The sequence below is a fragment of the Acinonyx jubatus genome, chromosome C1, assembly GCF_027475565.1.
Source record: "Acinonyx jubatus isolate Ajub_Pintada_27869175 chromosome C1, VMU_Ajub_asm_v1.0, whole genome shotgun sequence".
NCBI classification, from domain to species: domain Eukaryota; kingdom Metazoa; phylum Chordata; class Mammalia; order Carnivora; family Felidae; genus Acinonyx; species Acinonyx jubatus.
The window spans coordinates 8,287,769-8,301,749 of NC_069381.1; the positions used below are offsets into that span (position 1 = coordinate 8,287,769).

At 44.2% G+C, this 13,981-nt stretch overlaps 1 protein-coding gene across 4 annotated transcripts in view; it reads left to right on the plus strand.

Annotated features, from left to right (window-relative positions):
- The window catches only part of DISP3 (dispatched RND transporter family member 3), a 54,119-nt gene that overhangs the window by 16,424 nt on the left and 23,714 nt on the right, over window positions 1-13,981 (plus strand). For all 4 annotated transcript variants that reach the window (XM_027060422.2, XM_053207177.1, XM_027060420.2 and 1 more), the window contains exons 2-3: window positions 3,467-4,565; window positions 5,490-5,709. In XM_027060422.2, coding sequence (XP_026916223.1) covers window positions 3,470-4,565; window positions 5,490-5,709 — 1,316 coding nt within the window. In that variant the 5' untranslated portion in view covers window positions 3,467-3,469. The remainder of the gene's footprint in view (window positions 1-3,466; window positions 4,566-5,489; window positions 5,710-13,981) is intronic.

Here is a 13,981-nt window from a genome sequence, read left to right on the forward strand (position 1 = left end):
CCCAATTTTCTGGGCACTTCAATCCAGGAAATGTTGTCTGCAGGGCACAGAGTCAAACATAGGGGACAGGACCCATTATAATCGTTCAGTTACTGTTAGTTTGTAATCAATCATCCCCCAAACTTAGTGATGTATGACAACCAGTGTATTATGCTCCTGGACTCTGTGGGTCAGGACAGGGTACAAGAGACAGTGGCTTAGCTCTACTCCATGGTACTTGGGTCTCAGCCGGGAAGACACGAAGGCTTGGGTTACTCCTTGGCCGGTGGTGTCTTTACTCACATATCTGATGGTTGATGCCGGCTGTCAGCAGGAGCTCCCGCATGTGGTCTCCCTGCCTGTGCTAGTTTGGGCCTCCTCTCCACATGGCAGCTGGGCTCCAAGGACAAAGCGTCCCAAGAGAGCCAGTGGGGGAAGCTTACCTCTCCATTTGCCAAGCCTCAGAAGTCTCAGAGCCACTTCTGCTGCAGTCACAGCCCCCACACTCCTGGATTCAAGGGGAAGGAATGCAGACATTACTTCTTGATGGGAGAAGTCTCAGTCATACCATGAGAAAAGCACATGAGACGAAAGATATTGCTGTGATCATTTTTGGCAAATGCAATGAGCCATGTGAGTCTTCCAGTTCACAGCCTTGGCGGAGGAGCAGAGTATAAAAGAACAGAAGCAGTCATTTCCCAAGCACTTACATGTACCAGGCACTGTGGTCAGCCTGCTGTGTACATCATGTGATCACCTCTGTGATGATGACTACTGGTAGCCCCATTTTATAGATGAGAAAACTGAGGGTCAGAAAGGATACACCGCCTGCTCTAAATTGTATAGCTGGGACCGACATCCAGATCTGTCTGCCTCCAAAGCCTTAGCTCTTAATGTCCTACTATATTGCCTCTCCCTCCTTGTCCCTGAGTAATTTGTACCCCCTAAGTGTGGTGAGAAGTTTAGATGGGTCGCTGGGGGCTTCAGATCTGGGAAGGCTTCTTGTCAGAGGTGACACTTGAGCAAGACCTTGAAAGATGCATTAGACTCCTGAGGAAGGGAATGGCATCGCCGGTGCAACAGCAAGATCCCCCAAATCACTCAGGAAGTGCTGCCGTGACCCAGAATCCTGGCCTTGGACCCCCGCTCACATATCAACATACCGTAAACTATACATCTTGAAAGGCAGGCTGAGGCTGGGGACAGGGTGGATGGACCCCAGAAAAAGAGGCAGAAGTGGCCTTTGTCCCTCTCTCTCCACCATATTGCCATCAGCATCCTCCTTCCAAGGCTGGGAGTGGGGGCGAAGCTCCCACCTGCCCCCACCTCCACATGCAGACTTAGTTCTACCCTTGGACATGGGGTGAGTCTGAGCTGCCTCTGGTTCACACTCAGGAGTTCCTGCTAACACACATTGGTCCTGGGAGCATATGGCGTCCCCTCGGCCAGAATGCTTTAGGGCATCGCAAATGGGAAGTTTAATGATCTCATCATAGGATAGGACTCTTGCATATTACAGGAGTGGTTCCCATCCCCTCCAGGCCTCTCTCCCTTTCAAGTTTTCTGCTTTGCCCTCCGCTTCTCCCACCCTCCTCTCTGTTTCCCTTTTTGCATCTCTGTCTGCCCACCCCCCACTCAATTCCCCTCTCCTCTCTGTCTCCTTTTCCCAGCTGTCTCTGTCTCTCATCTCTCCCGTTTCCTGCCTCTCTGTCTCTGTTTCCCTCCTTCCCCTCACCCTCTCTTCCTCACTTTCTCTGGGCTGACGGCAGCCCCCTCTCTTCCCGGACAGACCGTCTAATTGAAATGGAGCACTCTAGAGAATGTTAATAGGAAAGGCAGCATTAATTAGCCAGCTCTGGTATAATTAGCTTCCTCTTCTCGCTGCCTGGCGTCTAACTGGATAATGAGTCTCTCCCCGTCCAAACTGAGGACAGGAGGGACAAGGGGAACAGGCCATGCCCGGGGATGCCGGAAGGCCTCCTGCCTTTGGGCCACCCTGCAGGAGTCCTCAGGCTGCCCGGGCTGCCCTCTCCTGCCAGGCCCTCCTGCTGCTTGTGCCCAAGTCTTGGGGAGACAGATGCCTGGCCCCTGCTCGTGCCCAAAGGTTTGATGTTGCTGGCGCTGCATGTTAAGTGGCCTGAGCCTGACAAACAGTGGCTGCAGCTGCAGTGTCCCAAAGAGGGGGTGGGGAGCTATTGAGAGTTCTTGAGGAGAGCTATGACAGCTCTGGCACAGCCCCATCCATGGGCGACCGCTAGGCACATTACAGCCCCCAGAGGGGAGCAAAGAAATCTGCTTATGTGACAGATAGTAACTAATATACTACCCAGACTGCAGCCCTCCTCACAACTGTGTGAGGCAGGAGTGGCCACCTCTTTATAGACGACGAATTGAGGTTCAGAGAGGTTTACTGCCTTGCCAACGTTCACCTCACCAGGACCCAAACTCCGATTCCAAAGACCACGTTCTTTCCTCCTACCCTGATACTTCAGAAGGTACTTTATTTATTTTTCATATGAAATGTATTGTCAAATTGGTTTCCATACAACAGCCAGTGCTCATCCCAACAGGTGCCCTCCTCAATGCCCATCACCCACTTTCCCCTCCCTCCCACCCCCCCATCAACCCTGTTAATTCTCAGTTTTTAAGAGTCTCTTATGGTTTGCCTCCCTCCCTCTCTAACTTTTTCCCCCTTCCCCTCCCCCATGGTCTTCTGTTAAGTTTCTCAAGATCCACATAAGAGTGAAAACATATGGTATCTGTCTTTCTCTGTATGACATATTTCACTTAGCATCACACTCTCCAGTTCCATTCACGTTGCTACAAAAGGCCAGATTTCATTCTTTCTCATTGCCACGTAGTATTCCATTGTGTATATAAACCACAATTTCTTTATCCATTCGTCAGTTGATGCACATTTAAGCTCTTTCCATAATTTGGCCACTGTTGAAAGTGCTGCTATAAACATTGGGGTACAAGTGCCCCTATGCATCAGCACTCCTGTATCCCTTGGGTAAATTCCTAGCAGTGCTATTGCTGGGTCATAGGGGAGATCTACTTTAGAGTTGCTAACTATAAGTAGAAGTGATGGCAGTGGAGTAACGCCTCCTGTTAGCCATGAGTTCTAGAATCAAAGCATGAAGAGGAAGTTGAGAAATCGTGTGTAGTCAGAGTCCACCCCCCCACCTCCCCGCCCCAGTATCCCTTACACAGGGAGGAATGTCTCTTCTGTTTGCAAACGGGCTGTGATTCTCCCTTTCCTGTGGCCTCGAAAGCCAAGATCTAGTTGGGGGAGGTGATGGACCAGTAACATATTTTTCTTTGTTTCGTGTACAAGCGATGAAGTTCAGTTGAGTTACATGCCCACGCGATGCAATTCCATCGCAGTATTTGTGGACGGGTCTAATACCCAGGGCTGGGCGACTGCAGCCACAGGGCACCGTCTTCTCCCTCTCTCTAGCCTGCTGACCCTCTCCCTCTCCTGTAGGCTATGGACTCGGAGGATGACCCCTTGCTGCAAGACGTGTGGCTAGAGGAGGAGCAGGAAGAGGAGGAAGCAACCGGTGAGGCCTTTAGGAGGGCCCAGAAGCCAGGGCCCCGAGCTGGGAATGGAGGGCAGTGTTGCTGGAGGCGTTGGACCTTGCCTTCCCGGCCGCCTGCCTCGGGCTTCTGGAGCACCCTGGGCTGGGCTTTCACAAATCCCTGCTGTGCAGGGCTGGTGCTCTTCCTGGGCTGCAGCATCCCCATGGCCCTGTCGGCCTTCATGTTCCTCTACTACCCGCCGCTGGACATTGACATCTCCTACAACGCCTTTGAGATCCGCAACCATGAGGCCTCCCAGCGTTTTGATGCCCTCGCGCTGGCGCTTAAGTCCCAGTTTGGGTCCTGGGGGCGCAACCGGCGCGACTTGGCTGACTTCACTTCTGAGACGCTCCAGCGCCTTATCTCAGAGCAGTTACAGCAGCTGCATCTGGGCAACCGCTCTCGACCGGTCACCAGGCCCCCACGGGCAGTCTTTGCGGCCCCAAGGCGTGGCCCAGGCATATCCCCTGACACTTCCGCAGACCAGAAACCAGCAGCCAATCGGAGTGGGCGTCTTCGGCGGGAGGCCCCAACCCTGGTGGATCTGGTAGCCAACCAGAGTGAAGGCCCAACGAACCAGGGGATGCAGAAGAATGGACGGTGCCAACCCAGCACCCCGCCCCGTGCTGTGGCTGCGGCCAATCAGAGCCGAGCCCGCAGGGGTGCCTCGCGCTGGGACTACTCACGTTCTTATGTGAGCGCCAACACCCAGACGCATGCGCACTGGCGCATTGAGCTCATTTTCCTGGCCCGTGGCGACGCAGAGCGCAACATTTTCACCAGTGAGCGGCTGGTCACAATCCACGAGATTGAGCGCAAGATCATGGACCACCCGGGCTTCCGGGAGTTCTGCTGGAAACCCCATGAGGTGCTCAAGGATCTTCCACTAGGGTCCTACTCCTACTGCTCCCCACCCAGCTCGCTCATGACCTACTTCTTCCCCACTGAGAGAGGCGGCAAGATCTACTATGATGGCATGGGCCAGGACCTGGCCGACATCCGGGGTGAGCAGAATTGTGTGTGGCTGGGGACACAGCCTGCTGGGGAGAGCCTTGTAAGGGGTGGAGCCCTTGGGTGGGTGGGGCTTGTAAGGGGCGGGGCCTCAGTGAGGCTGAGGGCGGGTCTTCATGAGATTTAGAGAAGGTACTTTAGAGACCCATGGGAAATTTGGCCATGGACTCACACCTGAAGGAGAATGGGGTGGGACTCCGCTGTGGGCAGACTCAGGCTCGAGCTGCCTGCTGGGCGTGACCTGAAGGTGATACAGCGAAGGGCTGGCAGCAGGGTAGGATGTGAGATGGAATCTGAGAGAGGCAAGGAAGGTTTAGGTGCAGACCTGGATTGTGGGAAACTGGCCAGTTAAAGAATGGGTGGGGTAGGGCTTGGGCATGAGGTTGGTTAGAGGGAAACCCAGGTGTGGTTAGAGGACCGGGCATCCAATCAGAGGAAGATAGGGGAGAGAGACAAGTTGAAGGGAGACCAAGGTGGGGTTAGTTTGTAGTAATTTAGGGATGAGACTTGAAAGGTGGGGTGGGCTAGAGAATGGTCGTGGGGTGGGGCTTGGGTGCTTGGGTGTGCCTTCTAAGGGGCACACGGGCAGGATTCTAGGCAGATGAATGGGGACTGTAATGGAAAGGTGGAACTCGAGGGCTGCAAAGACTGAGCCTTGGAATTAGGTGAGGTTCACATGCAAATAAAATGTGAATTTATTGGGGGCTGCCTGAGCAGGTCTGGGGGACTGCTGCTCTTGGGCAGTGAGTTCTTTAAACCGTTGCTCTGTTCCATTTGAGACAGCTGGAGGCAGCCTGAGGGGGAGTGCCACCTCCTTAGAAAGGAGTGAGATTAGCAAGGAGGACAGGGTGATGTTGATGGAGGGCTGTGGGGAGCTGCCCTCTGAGCTCCTTGGGCCACCACCCCTGCCCCTGCAGGCTCCCTAGAGCTGGCCATGACTCACCCCGAGTTCTACTGGTATGTGGACGAGGGCCTCTCTGCAGAAAACCTCAAGAGCTCCCTACTGCGCAGCGAGATCCTCTTTGGAGCACCCCTGCCCAACTACTACTCAGTGGACGATCGCTGGGAGGAGCAGCGGGCCAAGTTTCAGAGCTTTGTGGTCACCTACGTGGCCATGCTGGCCAAGCAGTCTACTAGGTAGGTAGGAGGTCCAGCTGCACGCAGTGTCTGTTTGTCCTTGTGTATATCAGGAAAGGGCTGTGTTAGGGTAGGAAATTGTCTTTCGAGTGCTTCTTTCTCATAAACCCCAGATCACCTACCCTGAACCTTCTCCCTAGGAAGTCTTTCTTCCTGAATCAGGGGCAGAGCCAGATACATCCTCACTGTCACTCTGACAGCTCAAAAAGCCCCTTTTCTTGATCAGTGCTGATGGTTAGTGAACATGAAAGCTTTGGAGGAGGTAGGAAATCCCAGGGCTTTTGCCTAAGAAGTCTTGGGTATTGATTTTTCTCCTGAGATGGTGCCTACAGGGCTTTCTGGAAAGAGTACTGACCAGGGAGTATTGGCCTGTCTGCCTCCTCTACCCAGAGAGAGAGTTGGCAAATATGCCTCTACTTCTCTGGGCCTCAGTTTCCCTACTTGTAGAATGAGGATGATGAGTCCCGATACCTTCTGGAGGCATTAGGAGGAGGTGAGCCAAGAGATGTGAAGGTGCTCTCAGGTAGTGGGTGCTTTGGTTGTCCTCCAAACCTTGGGCTATGTGTCTAAAAATACACGTAGGCCCTTCCTCACCCAGAAAGGGCATTAAATAGTTCATCTATCAGTCCTGATGGGCAATAACTGTGATGCCTCTCAGTCCCCTGCCCTGACAGGCCAGCTCCAGGCAAATGAATCATTCTGCCTGAAATACCCTTGTTCCTTCCATTACTCATCCATTGCATTGAGCAACAACTATGATAATCAGAACCAACATTTATGTGGGACAGTGCTGGTATAAGCCCCTTATACACACCATCTCATTTAATTCTCAACACCGACCCAATGAGGCAGGTGCTATTATGATCATCTCCATCTTATGGTTGAGGAAATCGAGGCACAGCCCTATTAAGTGAGTTGTCCAAATTATAAAGCCTATAAGTGGTGGGATTGGCACTAAAAGCCAACCTTTCCAATCCAGAGCCCTTACCCCTTTTGTTTTTATGCCAGTCGCTGCACTAGGAACCTTCTCCTGGCCCTGCTTCTTTGCTAAACAAACCCCTGCTCATCCACTAAGATCCAGCCTGGGCAGTTTTTCCCTGAAGCTGGATTGAAAGTCCACTCCACCCCCCTTCCACCATGCCCTTCCTTCTCACTAGAGGAGGAACAAAAGAGCATACATGAGCTTTGGAGTTAGATATGTCTAAGGTCACATACCAGTGACTTAGTCCACTTGGGAGTTTCCATGAGCTCTTTCACCTCTCTGAGCTACAATTTCATCATGGCAGTTGTCAGTCTGTATTTTAGCTGTTTAATTCCTTGTCACTCAAAGTGCATTCCTCAGATCAGCAGCATCTGTTTCACCTGGGGGGTTGTTATAAATGCAGAATCTCCAGGCCTTTCTTGGACCTACAGGATCCTAGATGACTTGTCTGCATGTTAAAGTTTGAGGAAGGTCTAGTTTCATTATGTTTCAAGAGAGTGTGAGTTTGTTGCGGGCTGGGATTGTTCCTGGCTTCTTTCTATAGGCCTAGTCCCTAGGACAGTGCCAGGAACCCCTCAGTAGGAATTTATCTTGGGCATGAATGAGTGGGTGGGTGGGGGTGGATGAACAAATAGAGGTGTTCCAGAAAAAGGTACTTGGCTAGGGTGGGAAACTGGGAGGGGCTGCCTGCAGGAGGATCTTTAGGGTTCAAATACCAAAAATTACCACTGCGTAATATGTTCAGCTGTTAAGACAAAAACCTCTGCCTGGGTAAAAAAGCCTCTCTTCCCCTTCCCATCACCCTAGAGCTTCATAGGAGCAATGAAAAGCAGAGTCCCTATAGACTTTAGTATCTTCTTTTGGAATAATTGGATCTTTTTACTACTTTATGACTGGTTACCCAAGAGATGGCAACATGCACCTTGACTTAACTACAGAATAATACAAATGATCACTTTCACTACATCTCTGATAATATTAGAATCTTAGAACATGTTCACTGCTTTTATACCCTTTAGCCTTTTGCATTTTGTTGCATGCATTTTAATTCTATATACATTGAAGCCCCACATGATATCACATTATTATTTTACTAAGTCAGTACTCATTTATATTTACCCACATATTTACTTTTCCTGTTGCTCTTCATTACTTTCTACAATTTCATGTTTCCCCCTAGAATCATTTTCCTTGTGTCTGTAGACCTCTTCTTAATAGTTTTTTAAGTGCATATTTGCTGAGGATAAATTCTGTGTTTTTGCCTAGAAAACATCTTTATTTTACTTTCATTTTTGAAGTATATTTCTGCTGGTATAGAATTATAAGTTGGTAGTTATTTTCTTTTAGTACTTTAGAGCTGTCAATCCATTGTGTTCTGACTTCCATCATTCCTGTGGAAAAGTCAGCTGTAAATATTTTTGTTGTTCCTTGGAAAAATTGTCTTTTTTTTCTCTGGCTGCATTTAAGATTTTTCTCCTTGGCTTCACCAGTCTTACCATGAGTTATGTAGGTGTAGTTTTCCTTGAATTTGTTCTGCTTGGGGTGCACAGAACTTCTTGAATCTGTAGACTGATAACTTTCATCAGTTTGGGGAGTTTTCCTGGCTATTACTGCTTCAAATATTGCTTTTACCTCATTCTATGTTTCTTTTCCTTTTAAGATTCTGATTACACAAATGTTACATTTTTTTTCACTGAGTCCCATGTGTTTTCAGGATCTTTTCTAGGTTTTTTATTTTTTATTTCTATGTTTTGGTTTTTGTTACTTTCTATGTTTCGTTTCTTTCTGTGTTTTAGATGTTCTAGTTCACTGATCCAGTCTTTTGTTATATTTAATCTGCCACTTAATGTCTGTTGACATTTTAATGGTATGTTTTTCTGTGGAGAATTTCCATTTGATTCTTTGTTATTTATCTAAATCCCTGGTGAAATTCATCATTTTATTTATTTTGTCCATAGTATCCTCTCTGTCCTTAAACATATTATTATTATTTTTTAAATTATCATTATTTTAAAGTCCTTATCAGCTGACTTTCAACATAGGGATAAGCTGTGGATTTGTTTCTTTAGTCTGTTCTTTCACTTGGTTTTTGTTCATGTGGTCATGCCTATGAGTATGCCTGGTAATTTTTATTGAGCGATAAACATTATGTATAAAAAAACAAAGAGGTCCAGGTGACATTATTTCCTGCACAGAAAGTCTATCATTCCTTCCACTAGGCAGACAGAGTTGTGACTGATCACCTTAAGTAACCAACCATTTTGTTGAGTCAAGGCTGTTTTGCAGCCCTGGAAAGTCTCAGTCTGCCCCTTGTTTGCCCTTGGTTCTCTGGGACTTTCTACTGGGAGTCTGGTGTATTCTGCAGAACTCTTTCCCCTAACAAGTTCCAAACTCTAATCTTTGTTTCTCAAAACTACAAACACACACACACACACACAAAACCAACAGAAACTCCATGCCACGTTTTTAAAGAAGCTTTCTGCTTAGGTTTCTAGCCTAATGCTTCATGCAGCTCCAGTATTTAACCAAAGTGCTGAGGGGAAACTCTGCTAGTTCATTTGACTCCTAGCCTCGATTTTCATATCTTTCTGCCTGTGTTCAGAATCAGCAGATGCCTCCAGGGTGAAAATAGCTGTAGAAGAACAGCTTACCTTTCCTAGGTTCTTCCCTTTATGGAATCTTTCTGGAGTCCCTCTACTTCTCATTACTTCAGGAACCTTCTACTGTCATCAAACAGATGATTTCTGAATTTTATCTTTTTAGTAGTTCTTGGCAGGAATACTTGTCTTCCATGAACTATTCCTTTATACCTGAGAGTGAAAATTGGGGCCTGTGTCTTTTTATAGCCAGCAACTAAAATAGGACCTGGAACTTAGAAGGTACTCTATAAATGCTGTACAAATGAATGAGTGAATGAATAACAATTGCTTGGGGCTCCTGAGTAGCTCAGTCGGTTAAGAGTCCAACTTGGAGTCAGGTCATGATCTCATGGTTCATGAGTTCAAGCCCTGCATCAGGCACTCTGCTGTCAGCACAGATCTGCTGCAGATCCTCTGTCTCCCTCTCTATCTGCCCCTCCTCCAGTTGTGCACTCTCCCTCTCTCTCATTCTCTCTCTCTCTCTCAAAAACAAATAAACATTTAAAAAATTGCTTGAATTTTCAGTTGTCTACTCTAATGAAAGACCAATTGATCTATATAACTTAAAAAGTAGATAATTCAGAGATTTTTTCTATTTTACTTTTAAGTGTTCTGTTTGTTTTTAAAAACAGCTTTATTGAGATGTAATTGACATACAACCAACTGCACATACTTAAAGTTTACAGTTTGATTAGTTTTGACACATGTATATACCATGAAACCTTCACCATAATCAAGATAGTGAACATATCCATCACCCCCAAAAGTTTCCTCATGTCCCCTGGCTAATGAGTCCATCCTGCCTCTTCTTGCCTCTCCACCCCTACCCCAGGCACCACTTTCTGTTTTCTATTACTACATACTGGTTTTCATTTTCTAGAATTTTATATCCATGACATCATATAGTATACACTCTTTTGGTTGACCCCTTTCAGCCTAATTACGTTAAGTTCTATCCATGTTATTGCAGGCATTGATAGTTTATTATTTTTAGATGCTGAGCAGTGACCCAGTGTATGGAGATGCCACATTTTTTAAATTTTTTTAAACATTTATTTATTTTTGAGACAGAGTGAGAGACAGAGCACAAGAAAGGGAGGGGAAGACAGAGGGAGACACAGAATCCGAAGTGAGCTCCACGCTCTGAGCTGTCAGCACAGAGCCCAACACGGGGCTCGAACTCACAAACCGTGAAATCATGACCTGAGCTGAAGTCGGTTGCTTAACCAACTGAGCCACTCAGGCACCCCAAGATGCCACATATTTTTATACAGATATCCAGTTGTTCAAACATCACTGTCAAAAGGATTATTCCTTCAACAAAGATTGCCTTTGCACCTAGGACAAAAATCTATTGTTCATAGATATATAAGTTAATTTCTGGACTCTCTGTTCTGTTCCATCAATCTGTTTCTTTATTTGCACATGAGTACCACACTGCCTTAATTATGGTAGCTTTATACCATATCTTGTCTTTATACTATATCTGTTAAGCCTCCCAACTTTATTCTTTTTTACAGTTATTTTAGTTATTTTAGGTCCTTTGCATTTCTATTTGAATTTTAGAATTCACCTGTCTGTTTCTCCAGGAAAAAAAAATCTCTGCTGGGATCTTGATTATGGTTGTGCTGAATCCATAAATCAACTTGAGAACTGACATCTTAACAATATTGAGTCTTCTTACCCATGAGTGTAGTACATACATCTTTTGTCAGACGTATCCCTATTTCATTTTTTTATGCTGTTGTAAATGGTATTATTTTCTTAATTTTAATTTTCAATTGCTCATTACTAGTATATAGTAATATAATTGATTTTGTATCCTGTAACCTTGCTAATCTCCCTTAGTAGTTCTAGAAGTTTTTTGGTAAATTACATTAGATTTTTTACATAGTTAATTATATCTTCTGCTAATAAAAACAGTTTTACTTCTTCCTTTCCAAGTTAGATGCCTTTTATTTTTCTTTCTTGGCTGATTGCACTAGCTAGAACCTCCAGTATAAGGTTGAATAAAAGTAATGAGAGAGGACATTCTTGTCTTATTCCTAATCAAAAGTACGTAGGGTTTTTGTAGATGTCCTTAATCAGGTTAAAAAGGCTCCCTCTATCCCTAATGAATGTTGAATTTTTTCAAATGTTTTTTCTGTGTCTAAAGAGAGATCATACAACTTTTCTTTTTTAGTTTAATGTAGTGAATAACATTGATTGAGTTTTTAATGTTAAGCCAAGCTTACATTCCTGGGGCAACCCAAGCCCCCCCCCCCCAGCTCTTGGTCATGAAATAGTTTCTTTTTTATATAGTGTTAGATTCTATTTTGTATTTTGTATTCTATTTGTATTTTGTATTCTATTTGTATTTTGTGTTCATGGGCACAATATGTTCAACATAGATATTGGGCTGTAGTTTCCTTGTAAGGTATTTGTCCTATTTTGGTATCAGGGTAATTCTGCTATTACAGAATGAGTTGGAAAGTATTCTCTTCTCTTTAGTTTTCTGGAGAGTTTGCATAGAACTAGTATTCTTTCTTCCTTAAATATGTGATAGAATTCATCAATAAAACTGTCTGGGCCTGAAATTTTCTTTATGGGAAGAATTTTTTAACATACATAGATAGGGCTATTAAAGTTATCTATTGCTTCCTGCATGAGCTTTGGTAGTTTTGAGTCTAACATTAAATCTGTCCATTTCATTTAAGTTGTCAAATTTGTTGGTAGGAAGTGGTTCATAATATTCCTTTACTATCTTTTAAATATCTGTAAAACTAGTGATGTCACATCTTTCTTGTGTATTTTCTCTTTTTTCATGATAATTCTGACTAGAGGTTTATCAAATTTTTTTTAATCTTCTCAAAGAACTAGCTTTAGATTTCTCTGATTTTTTTTTCTATTGGTTTTGTTTTGTATTTCATTAGCTTCTCTGATCTTTGTTATTTCCTTTACATGTAAAGGAATGTCCCTTTGTTATTTCCTTTACATGTAAAGATGTAATTTTTATCTTGTTCTACTTTTTTGAAGTAGAAGCTGAGGCTGTTAACTTGAAATGTTTCTTCTTCTCCAATACAGGCATTTATTGCTATAAATTCCCTTTTGGTACTGTTTTAGCATATCCCACAGATTTTCACATGTTGTGTTTTCATTTTCATTCAATTCAAAATACTTTCTATTTCCCCTTTGATCTCTTTTTTGACCTGTGTGTTATTTAAAAGTATGTTATTTAGTTTCCAAATATTTGCGAATTTTCCAGATATCATTTTGTGGCTGATTTTTAATTTAATTCATTTGTGGTCAGAGAACATACTTTGTATGACTTCAGTCCTTTTAAATTTAGTGAGTCTTGTTTTATGGTCCAGATTGTGGTCTGTCTTACTAAATGTTCCCTTGTGCACTTAAAAAGAATACATATTCTGCTGTTGATGAGTGGGGTGTTTAATAAATACCTGTCAGGTCAAGTTGGTTGATTGTGTTGTCTTGATGAATCAAACGCTTTATCATTTTGAAATTGTCTTCTTTATCCCTAGTAATATTCTTCACTCTGAAATTTATTTCATTTGTTATTTTTTTTATTTTATTTAAAAAATTTTTTTTCAACGTTTTATTTATTTTTGGGACAGAGAGAGACAGAGCATGAACGGGGGAGGGGCAGAGAGAGAGGGAGACACAGAATCGGAAACAGGCTCCAGGCTCTGAGCCATCAGCCCAGAGCCGGACGCGGGGCTCGAACTCACGGACCGCGAGATCGTGACCTGGCTGAAGCCAGACGCTTAACCGACTGCGCCACCCAGGCGCCCCTCATTTGTTATTAATATAACCATTCCAGCTTCCTTTTGATTTGAGTTAGCATGTCATATATTTTTCTTTTTTAAATATTTTAACCTATTTGTTTCTATACTTAAAGTGGGTTTCTTGTAAGCTTCTAGGTCTTGCTTTTTTTTTAAATCTAGTCTGTCTCTGCCTTTTAATTGGGGTGTTTAGACCATTTATAGGTAATGCAGTTATTAATATGGCTAGACTTAAGTCTATCTTTGTTCCCCTTTTCTTTTGCCTCCTTCTGGACTGATTCCATGTTTTTTTATTATTATGTTTTATTTTCTTTGTTAGTCTTTTTTAAAAGTTTTTTTTAACATTTAATTATTTTTGAGAGACAGAGAGCAAGCAGAGGAAGGGCAAAGAGGTAGGAAGACACAGAATCTGAAGCAGGCTCAAGGCTCTGAGCTGTCAGCACAGAGCCCAATGCAGAGCTCAAACTCATGAATCACGTGATCATGACCTGAGTCGAAGTAGGACACTTAACTGACTGAGCCACCCAGGTGCCCCTCATTTGTTAGTCTTTTAGCTATAACTTTTTATTTATTTTAATGGTTGCTTAGGGTTTATAGTATATAATCTTAGATTATCACAGGCTACCTTCAGATGACGTTTTACCACTTTGTGTATAGTGTAAGACATTTCCAGTAGTATGCTACCATTTCTTTCCTCCCAGCCTCTATGTATTGTTCTTATGTATTTTATTTTCATGTGGGTTGTCAACACCACATTACATTATTATTTTTGCTCAAGTGGTCAATTATCTTATAAAGAAACTTAAATAAGCAATAAGAAAATATTTTATATTTGTTCATATCATTACCATTTTTCATCCATTTTATTCCTT